General features: G+C 43.0%; 1 protein-coding gene across 2 annotated transcripts in view; it reads right to left on the bottom strand.

Moving 5' to 3' along the window:
- The window catches only part of triob (trio Rho guanine nucleotide exchange factor b), an 84006-nt gene that overhangs the window by 16128 nt on the left and 54325 nt on the right, over positions 1-13553 (bottom strand). For both annotated transcript variants that reach the window (XM_071539862.1, XM_071539863.1), the window contains exon 35: positions 11946-12198. In XM_071539862.1, coding sequence (XP_071395963.1) covers positions 11946-12198 — 253 coding nt within the window. The remainder of the gene's footprint in view (positions 1-11945; positions 12199-13553) is intronic.

Below are 13553 nucleotides of genomic sequence, written 5' to 3'. Positions count from 1 at the left end.
TGTTATGTAAAACCTGCATAAACTGTTTTCCCTAGTTGCTGTGTGCGTGCGTGTGATAGTGTGTGTGTGAGAGAGGACTAAAGAGACAGACTATATATACGATGTATTTCTCTGAATATGTTTGAGTGTGTGTGTGTGCTATCTGCGGTAGGCAGGCTGGCCTCCCCCTCATGGCTCCTTGGGGAGTCTGTAGGAGGAGAGCTCTTCTTAGACTAGAAGCGGAGGGCTGACTGAGGGAAAGTGATAAAGGGATTCTTCAGGCCCAGTCTGAACACTTGAAAGGTACATCCACCTGTGCTCATTCACTCCTTTTCTCCCTCCAATCCTTCTTTCTTTCCTCCCTCCCTCCCTTCCTTTGGCCCAACTCTTTCTCATTCCCTCATTCCTCATTCCATTCCAAACTTCCTTATTTCTTTTTAGTTGCTCCTTCCTAAAGTGACCACTGATGAACTGGGCTGTTCTGTATTCTGTACTGCGTTACTGACAACAACAATGTCATGGCCTGCTGTTGGAGGGCGAAAGGAAACATCTCGGCCAATAATAAAACAACAGTAGTATGGAGAGCCAAGCTAACTGACCATAGTGCCTTGGGATGATCACAGTGCGCAACTCAACCCCAACTTTTATACCACCGCAACACTCCCAGAGGAAGACCTTCCACCTCCCAGAAAGGGGTCACAGTTCAGCAAAAGTCCACAGCACATTTTCAAAGTATCACAGGCACTGCTGCCAATAAAAGAGTGAGGAAATAAAAAATAACTCCCTCGATATCATACAGAATTGCAGCCAACACACGAAGATCAGAAGTGCGCCTCTTACATTCTACTAAAAATCCTACTGGGACACATTTCAGGCCTACATTATACCGGCTCAAGAGTTCATATCCGAGCCTCTGGATTCGCTCCCAAACTGGAGATGTACTCCATCAAATCCGACTTGATGGAGAACCCGATCGGAGCTGTATTTCAGCGGAATGAGAGCATTCCCTCGCAAAAAGGGTTCTCCGGAGATGATGTTCTCATTCTGCAGAACAGCAAATGACTTCCAGAAGGAGCCCGACCGCAAAAACAAGTGCATCTGCATGGGGGCTGAGGCTGATGCTAACAAAGGACGCTGCTCTCCTCCTACATCACTCTGCCTTTCAATGTCTGCATCGCATTGGCCTGAGCTGAGGAGCTGCACTGCAAAAATGGCCAAATAATGAGTAAAATGAATTTATTGGCAGATTTTTTTTGTTTCTTTGATTTTAAAGACTGAATACAAGACTAATTACTTGTCTATTAAGACACTTTGCAGTATGACTGAGAGTACAAGGCTAGAGATCCTAACTTCTTCCCTCTCATCATTCAGCCCTTTAAATGGGCAGAGAAGTGGCAGCTGGTGAAGATAAAGCATTGAACATAATAAGCCATGTGACCAGGTTGAGTGATTTAAAGTGGCTCTGTGGGCCTACTTCTCATGAATGGCAGGTGTGGAAATTCTGCCATCCGTTCAATGGACACATTGCAAAGCACTGCATTGTTGAGTGCAAGAGTGTGTGTGTGTGTGTGTGTGTGTGTGTGTGTGTGTGTGTGTGAGTGTGTGTGTGAGTGTGCGCTTGCTCCTGAATGAGCGCACCTGCATGTGAGCGTGTGCGTCAGTCATTCAGACTCTGGGAGACTTATTTTTACTGCGCCGCGCTGATACGAAGCATGTGTTCTCACATCGCACGCTAAGGGAGAAAGCCCAGTTCCTGGAATAACAAGCGTCTCCCACATCAGGCCCCATCTTCTCTTCACTTGCTTGGAAGACAGCTATTTTTTTTATTTTCTGCCACCAACTCACCCTGAGAAAACTTGGGCTTTCAGACATCGAGAGATATCTCCAGCACAACCTGAGCGATAATAGTCACAGCCTTTCAACCGCTCCGCAACACCCCAGAGGCCGATTGCATGATTTTCTCAGCCGCTCTCGGGCGAATAATAATAACCCGTAGAGGTCGAGGCAGTGCAGGTGAGAACACATCTCTTTATCCTGCTTTTATCCTGCAATGTATCCTCTACCAGATGGAAAGTCAAGCTATATACTGTGCCATCTCCCGGGGAGAGCGGTAGGCTTAAACTGTTTGGGTGATTTATAAATTCCATCCAAAGGGGCTATTTGGGGAAGAGGGGAGGCGTGGAGTGGTAGTCCGTCTCGGGGGCAATTTGATGGAGGATTATCCCTTCTGTTGGCACAAATGTTTGCATGCAATCCCCTTGTTAAAGATAGATTTTTTTAGGGAAACTATGCGGTTTACCTGCCCTCCCCCTCCCCCCCTCCAGAAATAAATGAAAACCAGAGTTGTGACTGTTCGTTACGATACCGCACTGGAATGCCGTACCATTATGGAGCCTATTTGAAGCTGTAATTCTGATCACTCAGACTGGCTTTGCATTCATGTCTGTCTCAAAGGGGCCACCAAAAACCTAGTATACTTTGATAGTAGCCTTTAGGTAACCCCAGTACATATGATCCATCATTCATACTTTCATAAAGCAGAAAGTAAGGGTGCTGAACAGAACTGCAGAAAGAAACTAAACAGGCCACTTGGAATGGCAGGGTCTTACAATCCCGAATGGGATAGGTGAATTGCAAGCCTCAACATTACACATGTGCTGCTTTATACATACATACATATATATATATGTTCATACATGTATGGAACCTGTGCACACTTACAAGCACTGCACAAGAGATTGTCATTGTCCAGCAGAAACCAAATATTTTGCTTCTTTTTTTTTTTTTTTTTACTGTAATTGACAGATGACACTGACTTCCACATAGCAAATATTTACTAACCAAGTCAAACCATCGCTAATGCATTGCAAATGTGCATTGATGGGAAAATAAACTTTTTCTCTCTCTCCCTTTCACTTCTTACAAAGTCTACTACAAGTTGACTTACATCACCATTATCCTCCACTTACAGAACACACCTACTTACATACTGTGACGCCTAGGTGGAGACTTGTGCTCTAAGTTTAAAGCAGACAAACAAGAGAACCCATAAAGACACGGGGGTCAGGACTTGTCATGTAGAGCAAACAGACCACAATGCTTACAGACATACTGGGGTCACAACCTCTCGTGTAGCCATGCTGTTAGCAGGCAGGTCTCAACTATTATATGAGATGTTGCAGGACAACATCAGCAGATTTGGCAGAGCATTGTAAAAACACTTTACATCGCCGCTCTGCCAAATCAAACCTAATGTGTGAGAGAGGGTGAGACAATTGCTTCTTCGCCCCCATCATTGAAATTTAAACACTGCCTGTGTGTTGATGTGCGTAGTACATAAGCAAACCAAATCCAATCAGATTATAAAACACTTAGTAGATGCAGACAGATGACATCATCCTTGTGGTCCCAATTGTAAGGGTACATATTTGCCTCCAAACATCGTATAAAATGATAGAAATAAAGAAAGAAAGTTATGGATAAATACAAGATATAGCCCAATTAATAATCGAGCCATAGATAATACGGGCTTTTGACACTCCGAAAAATGTAAAAAAGGAAAACAAGACTTAAACTCAGGTACACCCGAGGAAAATAGTACCACCAAATAAAATAGTAGCACCTGTCCAATGTTTTTAATGGCTTAAATGTGAACACTTAATGCTGTGATTAGACCATAGAGGTCTTGTTAACGGAGAGGTGTAAAGGGGTGGAGCACGGGGTCAACAGCCTTGACACATTCCTCCACGGTGGAAAATAACCCCGGGCACACACACACACACACACACACATAGACACACAGACATGTGAAGAGCTGTGGTCTGTGGCTGTGGTAGAGGCCATGACCTTTGCCCTTTGCCCTGCAGGGCGTCTTTCATCATGAAGACACCTCAGGGACAGCTGGTCTGGCTTTAACACTCATGGGAAACAAATATGGGAGATACATCACAGAAAATCATCTCCAAAACGACCGCCTGAAACTGCACACAGCAACACCGCATCAGGCCAATTTCTGTCAGTGTTACCTATATCTTTCTACAGTGGCTATAATTGTAAATGTCTTATCACCATTACGATCTCTATACAAAACGCTATATATTAGGGATAAGATGATATATCAAAATTCAATATACTGCTATACAAAAATGGGACAATACGTGATCACGATATTAGCTAAATTTTATTCTGCTGCAGTAATCACAAACTTGCACATCACAATTTCACAAGCTCTGAAATTATCTGAAATTAAATTGTTGTTTACATTCTAGCAAGCCAGTGCAATTGCTAGAAAGATTTGTGAACCGGATCATGAACCCCATATTGTGTATTGAATCGTATCGTGAGATCGTCCCGTCCCTACTATATATACATTTTCAGCTTATCAGTCAACATTATCTCTAAAATCTTGAGAATTCTGAATGGAAAAGTCTCATCATTTGTCAACCAATGACTCCAGTTAGCTATGACAGGCTTTCAAAAGTTCCATAATTTGTTAAAATTTTGTGCTAAAATAAAAGAACAAGTATTGTGTCTATCTTTTAAATGATGGATGTGTGTGGAATAAAACTCTTCATATTCATATTGGATGGCATGGGTTGGATTAATTGATAAATCCTACAGTATGAGCACTTCTGAAAAGTTTGATCAGGATGGGCAATATCAGTTCCCAGCAGTTGATCTAATTGGTGAACTGATGTCTCTCGGTGCCCTAATCGCATCAAACATGTCTGGTTCACTTCCTGGTTGACTCATCAGCAGACTCACCAGGGCATCCTGCTGCTGAGGCCCACTGGAGTCAAACACAGGCACATCTTCACACAGCATTACTGTTTGACACAATACAGTGGGGATTGGAGGATTTATTGAAATTCAATATATCGCAATACCAAGATGGGACAATACGTATCGTGGGGCAATATTGAATATATGAATCGCAATATTAGCTCCATTTTATTCTGCTGTAGTAATCACAAATGAGTTGGCTTGCCCATCACACTTTCACAAACCCTCCATCGAAACTATATTTGAACTTTGTAATGACTTTTTTTTTGTTGTTGTTTACATTCTGGCAAACCAATGCCATTGCTAGAAAGATTTGTGGCTCACACACACACACACACAAACTTCCAAACACCTAGTTCCTGCCTCTACTATTCTACTTAAAAGTACAATCCAGTACTCAGAATCAATACTTGAGATACAAATACAAATCAGATCAGTGTTTGACCTTTTCCTAATATGAAACATCCTCTCTCTGCTCAACTGTGAGCCGATATCCCTGGGAAGAGTCCAACCATCCAAACAGATGCTCCCTGCTGCACCTTCAGATGTTAGCTACTGTATCCACCAGCTACACGACGACCCATCATAATTCTGCCACTGTCTCGCTCACGCTAACACAAATATACTGCCGCTGCCCTCTAGTCCCTGCGTCCCAGAATAGGAAGGAGGGGGTGGGGTGTAGTTGCGGAATTGGAGGGATGCGGAAAGCCAGCGCTGCCCCACAGAAAGCATGCCTGGGATTCCAGAGGTGCCACCGTCGCTCGTGTGGTCTCGTCTTCCCCCGCAGACACACACAAACATCAGTCGGTGAGTCTGGGGATGGAGGTTGGGGAGCCATGCGGCGTGTGGGAAAGCCCCGGGGGGGTAGGGGGGGTGGGGTCAGGGTTAGCTGATCCATAGAATGTGGAGAGGGCGTGCCACAAACAGTCATACTTAGAAGGGGCGTGTAGTCGGGTAGGGAGATACAGAGTTGAGAGACCACTCGGTGCGCATTCTGACAAAACTATTTCTACTATATTGATGTTTTTTTATGCTTTATGGTGCACAGTAGAGAAACAGGGAAAAAATAAAGTCTCTGTCACCAAACTGTTCTATTCAGCTGATCACACCCCCCGCCCTAATTCTCTCCACAGGTAGCAATCCTCCCAACTGGGTCACTGAGTAAACACTACTGCCTATTCTATTCCACTCTATTCTTTTTGACCCCATTACTTTCTACTGTCCCTGAGGGTTCTGTAATAAACAGCCTCTGCCCATCTGTCAGGCTCCAATCTCACCCAGCATACAGACAAGACACACAATCATAATCTAGTCACTGTCACTCCAGCAGATTTAATATCTCATCACATTATGATGTACTCACTGAACTACTTTCATTCCCATAATGCCTAATCCACACTTGATCAATGAATATCCAAGGACTACGCATAAACAAAAACACTTTGTCGCATTGAAATATAATAACAACAGGGTATCTGATGTGGAATCTACAACAAACAAGGACAAACACTCAGAAAACCTTAATTTTTTTGCAGTTTCTTGGCGACTTGGAGACTACTAGTGCACTGTCAACGTGAAACTGTCAATGATCTTTATGTCCTCCATACAGACTGAATAGTAAATACATTCTATCATAAGCATGCCCAAGCTCTCGCTATTTGATATACTGTATAATGTTTTATAAAAGCAGAATTACCATGGGAAGTAATCCTTAAATATGTAAAAAAAACAGTATATTCTCCATATATCAAGCACATACCCAATTCAAAACAAAACAAAACATCACAATTTCCATACCATGCAAACCCAGGTACAGAATATAAAAGAGTATATGTTTTACATTAAGAACAAAATATGAATATACCCAGACCTAGAAATACTGTTCTGTTCATATCAAGAATATAAAACTCTGTCTGTCCTACACATTAGTGTGTTACTCATGTGTTACACATGTCAGAGGCACGTACCCAGGTCCAGCAGCCAGAACTTGCAGTTGTCAGAGTGTCCTTCCTGAGGTGAATCCATGTGACAGAGCGGACTTAGAGTCACAAGGGACTCGATGCCATGGGCCATGTCACCCAAATATCAAGCCTCAGGAATATTCACCGGAACTATTCACTCACAGCATCCTCCCCGGTATGACAACATGCTTCTGAATTCCTCTGCAAGCCCGAAAAATTTGTCTTCAAATGACTCGTGGTTCAAAGTAAACTGTAACTATGTCGCTGAGATTTCAGAGAGAGAAAATGTAAAGTCCAGCGGTGAGGAAAAAGAAGTCAAATGCAGCATTAGTGGTGGGATGTTCCCTCACTCTCTCTCTCCCTCTCTCTCTCTCTCTATCTCCTTCCCTCCCTCCCTCCCTCCCTCCCTGGTGAGTGGGCTGCTGGGAGGATATTGGGCAAGCCTCCACGGTGCCTCTGCTGTTCCAAGGGGCCGCTTGTAAGCATGCAGCACATCTACCGTATTACCCTTTGTAGAAGCACCCACTCACTTTGTGTGGGCGTGTGCATATTTCACAGGCATTAGGATGCATAGAAGTTCGGGCAGGAGCGAAAATAGACTTTGTTATGAAAGCCAAAACGGAACTGAGCGGCGAAATGCTCAGTGATAAAATGATTTTTGGATCCAATTTCTTCATATATAGAGCTCACACACAGGCGAGTGTTTGGCTAGAACTCGGAGTATACACTGGGGGTTTTCATGAGTCTGAGCCCATGTGTTTTTAACACTTTTAACCCATTTTAGTCCCCTGCGCGCCATGTACAGCCTAGGCAGGCTAGATGTACAAAGATCTCCCTGTTAAAAGTGTGTGTGTGTGTGCGTGTGTTCCCTCTTAGTCAGGCTCCCTGGGCGCTGAACACACACTTTCCTGTAACAGCACACACACACACACACTGGCTGCGTCTTACACAGAGTCCCTTTATCAATAATGCCACCGCTACACGTACCTTTGTACTTAATTCATTCTCAAAACCACTGAGATTCAACGTGTACGCTGTTGCTAATTTGGAAAACAGTTAAGTAAAAGCAGGGAGGGTGCAGCTGAAATGACAAACAGCTAAATTCCAGTAGTAAAATTGAATATGTGGGTAGAATCTAGATGAGAGTCACCACAACCTTATTTCCCAGGAATCTGTAGGTTTACACAAGTTTCAGCAGCTCCTTGAGCAACACAGGGCTCCTTGTTTTAACACCAGGAAAGCACACACACACACACACACACACACACACACACACACACAATGAACACATAGACATGCATTACCAACATCTTACACCAAAACATCCTTGAACCAGACCAGACAACTAGCTTCGAGCTGTTATATGCGAGTCATGTTCTGAATTCATATGTTGCTCCCAGCTTTCAGTCCAGCCTAATTCAAAATGATTCTCACCAACCGGAATTTGAATGGAGGTGAATAGTGACAGTGTTTAGGACACAGACCTGTCCACCTGGAACCATTTCAAATTCAATTCTATTGTATCCCATTCTATTCTTCCAGGCAGAGTCCCTGGCCCCCAACAGCCAGTCTCACAGTCAATTATTCCTGTATCTGTGACACAGCAGGAGTAGGGGCGATTTCCCGGAGAACACCCTAATCCCCTAAATCGTCGCCCTTCCGCAGCTTCGCTGAAAGGGGCCTGCACGGTTGGTCAGTAAAGTCAAAAGGCTGACAAAGTAGCAAAGCCTTTTTTTGTCATCCTCATCTTCCTCCTCCTCCTCAACAACCTTTTTTTTGACTAGAGCAACCCCTGCAGCGAGAGGCTTTGTGAAGCCCCGCTCCTTTTCAATGCTCCGTCTGGCCACACACACACACACACACACACAAATTCATGCAGTGTGGGCTGGTTATGCGCAACCAAGGAACCAAGAAACCAAGGAAAAGGGAGACAAAAAGAGCATCTTCAGAGAGCAAAACAGAGATGAGGAAATTGAAGGGGAAAAACTGGAGCTGAAGTTAAAAGCGCAAAGTAGAAAATAAGAACCAATAGAGGTCGAAACGCTGCTGCAACACCAAGGGAGCATCATTCCAGTCTTTCTTGTTTATGGATTCATGGTTTAATACCAAGCACCTGACCTACTTTTTTGGGTGCGCACACACTACCTTTCTGCAGAAGAAGAGGTTGGGAGATTCTAGACTTTATCCTGAACCAGTAAATCAGTCAGCTGATTCCAAAGTGGTGCATTCCTCTATGTACTAGCCTCCTATAATTTGAAATACCAACAAAGAACTTTTCATTTTGACTGCAAAGAGGCTGTGAGCCAAATGTTTGTATGCTATATCGCCATGGAGACAAGCTGTACGGCACTCGCCCACTCTTCCCTGACTCTTCCTAATTAAAGAGAGAAAGGAAGGGAGCAGAAACTAAACTTTATTGGCATTCTGTCAAGGCACGATAACAGCGGGTCATACCTCTCTGCTTCCCGTGGACAGCTGATGTCCTCCAGCCAACCAATGTGTAGAAGCCTTTCCTCTCACTACATCTAATTAGCGATATTTCTTCCTTGAACAATTCAATACTAGTTAGATGATTCCCAAAGATTTTAAGTTACAGGGAAAAAATCAATAAAATAATATAGCCGCAAGCAGCTATATTATTATTAAGCGGCGAAACATGCAGTCTAACACCGGCTTTTGTGTTGGCCCGTGACTTCTGTCAAGTTAAATTTTCATTGCAACCACATTGCTTGTTGTTCAACAACGGTTGTTCACAATGGCCAAACTTTCTGTTATTTGTCCTTGATGACTAATGACTTTGGAAAGGACAAGTCTGGATTTGGGCAATTTAGTGTTATGGCGTGTTACGTTAAAAGTTTATTGGTCGATAAAAGCCAAACCATTTGACCTATCAATAACCTTTATACAACTTTGAAAACATAAAGTTGCTTGTTATAGCGCCACCATCTGGTCGACATGGGTGAATGGCCTTGCCTGAGCAGTGGGGGGCCACAGGAACCCTGCCAAATGTGGTTGCTCTGGGATGTTGAGGCCATGATTTACTACATCAATAGACCTCCTTCTGTTATTTGGTTAATTCATACCCTCATTTTCATTGCAGTGCACACAATCACATAATTTCTGCAAGCAAATTAATATGTTCTTTAAAGCGTGTGCTCAGCGAGTTTAATATTTGATTTTAGCCCATTGTCGTAATTAGTTGAATTTGGTTGACTGACTTCATTTATTTAGTTTAATTTGCCTGATATTTTGTTGAGTAAAGATCTATTCAGTTAAATCAGACTTTTTATAAGGTACAATAGACAGATATTGAGAGCTAATGGGATATATCATCATCAATATTCAGTCTTGGGGGATGTTATAGACTTAGACTTTGTTATAGACAGTTGATCAGTTGCAAGGATTATATCAGTCATCATCTGAAGCAGGTGTTTGGTAGTTCTCCAACATCACATCTCAGAAAAGGGGTTGGTGCTGTTACACTGGTTCTACATATTAATGTGCATGTACATGTATTTCCATGCTTTGAACGCAACTTGAGCACACATTTTACATATCGTACACACAAGATAGCGTGTCGTGGACAGAAGTTAATACTTTGTTATCATGAAATTAGGGATGTCCCGACCAACTTATTTTTTTGTCTCCAATCGGATCTGAGTCATTTAATATTGAGTATTTGCTGATACTGTGCCCCGATCCGATATTTTTGTCTTTTTTTAAACAATTAAACAGCTGTGTGCTGCAGGCATTACTCACACATTACAGTGTGAAAGGGTTTGGAAATAGCAGTGCCGCATTTCCAATATAACGCCTTTTGCCAGTTTCTCTGGAAGGGGCTTAACATACAGAGAGCAGCGCCTTCCATACCATGTGCCTCACTATCACAAGTGGTGGTGGATTATGTTTTATGGTCTATGTGGATAACAGTTGTTTACAGCACATACATGTTTACCACAATTGTCATAGATGGAGCCAAGGGAGAGAAATTAAATAAATAAATGGAATTTGACTGGGCATCATGTAGCCGATAACATAAATCTAAATTTGCCCTGATCTGGTCTGATTCCGAGAACCACTCCTGGGATTCCCTCACCTCCAACTCAAAACACATCACAAGGTACAAGCGGGTTGTGCATGAGTGTGTGTGTGTGTGTGTGTGTGTGTGTGTGCGCGCATATGTGAAAATTCCCACATTTCTGTTAATGATCTGTTATGTTGGTAATTATAAGCATGAAGCAGCAAACATGTTATCTAACAGGACATGAGTCAACAACACATGTATACTGACTGTATACGCAGAGCGCATCTGGAAATCTGGAATTCCTGGCGTGACGTGAACATACTCAGCCAGTGGGAAAAACTGTGGGGGCCTTTAGGCACCACAACAGACTGCAGACTGACTTCATATCCTCCAGGGTCCTACCTTCACAGGGGCGTCTTCTTCTTCACGTTGCTTACAACAGAAAGGGCACGCTGCTGCATGTCCAAGATCAGATAAGATAAGGGTCTCTGACAGCAATAAGATCCGAGGATGTTAAGTGTGCCGGGAACTCAGAAGGTTAGAATTATCTCAAGTTAATTAAAAGAGAGCCGTGCTTCAAGCGGGCTTTTCTACAGTTGCATAGCAACACCTAGAAATGTAACAAGCGCTTCCCCGAGCAGCTGTTTAGTGATATGTGAAGGTTCTGCAGGTCAGCGATGATGTGTTTGCAAACAAGCAATACATCCTGCTCGCCAATTCAGAGCTTTCACCAACGTGAGTAATGCAATTTTTTGTCCCTGTGTGACTGAATGTGAGAAAAATTTCCAGTCTACCTGCCACTAACCTTCTCCAACGCATATTATACACTACCAGTCAAAAGTTTGGACACACATTTTTCTTTATTTTTACTATTTTTCACATTTTAGAATAATAGTAAAGACATCAAACTATGAAATAACACAAATGGAATTATGCAGTGAGTCTTATATTTTAGATTCTTTAAAGAAGCCACCGTTTGCCTTGATGGAAAGGCAAAGGACAGAAATTCATACATAGGCATCAACTTCACTATTTATATTTGTCTAAAAAACAAATTTCAAGCATTTAAGAAGAAGCCTTTAGATCAAAATGGCTTTAAGGTGATGAAAAACATAGTACATTCAATCAGGTGTGTCCAAACTTTTAACTGGTAGTGTATGTGTGTGTGTGTGTGTGTGTGGGAAACATCCTCCTCCTACCTTTGTGGTTGAAGAGCCCCTCCATCTCCATGGAGGACCTGGAGTGAGCGATGCAGAGCATGGCGCAGGGTACCAGGCCCTCCTGGGCCGGGGAGCGGTCCGTGGTCCGGACCAGGCACCAGTCCGGTTTGTCGTGGAGCCGCTCCAGCACCTCCACCGTCTGGCCTCGCCGCACCGTCAGCTCGCCGCTGTTGCCGCCGTTACCGGCCATGAAGTCGTGGATCACCACCGTCAGCTCACAGCCACCGGACAGCTGGAGAGGAGGGAGGCAGCGGAGGAGGAGAGAACTTAGAGATGTGGAAGCATTTGGTTTCTAGTGTTCATATTTATTCATAAGTGTTCATGTTTTTCATATAGACTGGTAGAGAGAGAGAGAGAGAGGATAAAAAAAGAGGGACACACACACACACACACACACACACACACGTAAACTTTCCCCTGTAGCTGTTAAAAAAGATAATGAAATGTCATGGCTGTTTAGGGGCAGTCATGGTGTTATAAAAGCTTGGTTGTAGTCTTCCATGGTGCACACTGAGGATTAATCATAATGAGCAAGTGATAAACAAAATAATCATACAAGGAAAATTGACTTCTAATCGAATCAGTACTGATTAACAGCGCACCGGATCTTCCACTACTGTAATACCAGTTCAGATACTTCAAATTTGTTCTAAAACAATAACAATTTTCCCCAAATATTTCTGTAGGTTGAACGAAAAGCAGATTTTATTGTTCCATATTGTTCCTCTGTCATTATTTACTGCAATCAACAGGCTCCAAAAACAGAATACAAAAAAATCTTCCCACACGTCACCCTCTACTAACAGCACAGGTACTCCAGCAGCCTTACTGTAAAGTAAGTGTGACTGTACTAATGACTGGTGACTCACTGTCACCCAGTTCACTGAGCTCAACGTGACTCTGACAGACTGTCTGGCCGTCTGTGAAAAGACAGGCTGATGCAGGCTAGTTTCCGTGGCGATATGAGATTACAAGTGGGAAAAATCACCCGGAATGTGCTGCTCACCGGGTTTCACTACTGTCCTTTGTCCTTCAGTTCAAAATGTGACTGATGATGCAATTACTTCTTGCTATTGATGCTTCCATCTCTTACTTATAGAAACATGCTGTGCTCAAAAGTGAGATATACTGTATTTGTATCCCACAGAGTGTATAGATTTCTAGTTTCTCTTTCTGCATGGACAAATATGAACTACAAGGACATATAAAATCTCTTTGATAGTCTCTAATGTAGTTAGTGAACTCTACAATAAACACAGCAATTACACAATTGCCAATAGATACACAAATTCAATTTCAAGTCTTCAAGTTCGTATTTCTTCACAGTCAGCATTCTGCAAATTCTAAGGCCGTGTTTTTATCATAAGAAAGCATTTTCATTCAAAGCCCACTATCTGCTACATACCCTTTGGTAGTGTGGCAAAGCCAGAGAGCTGAGGAGCTGAGCGACGGGATGCAAGCTCCCGTCCTCTAGCTTATCCACTGTTTTCCACTCCTTCATCCTGATACGAGTCCGAGCCTGCCGGACCAGTCAGGTTCTATAAGTCTCTTTTCTAGAGCAGTCCACTAAAATAGCTCACTGAGAAG

Source organism: Centroberyx affinis, unplaced genomic scaffold, assembly GCF_046629955.1.
Source record: "Centroberyx affinis isolate AG114_WGS23_722 - 3 ecotype Tasmania unplaced genomic scaffold, CSIRO-AGI_Caff_v1 ptg003528l_1, whole genome shotgun sequence".
NCBI classification, from domain to species: domain Eukaryota; kingdom Metazoa; phylum Chordata; class Actinopteri; order Beryciformes; family Berycidae; genus Centroberyx; species Centroberyx affinis.
Note: the sequence above shows the minus strand (reverse complement) of the source record. Positions and strands in the feature narration are given on the sequence as shown.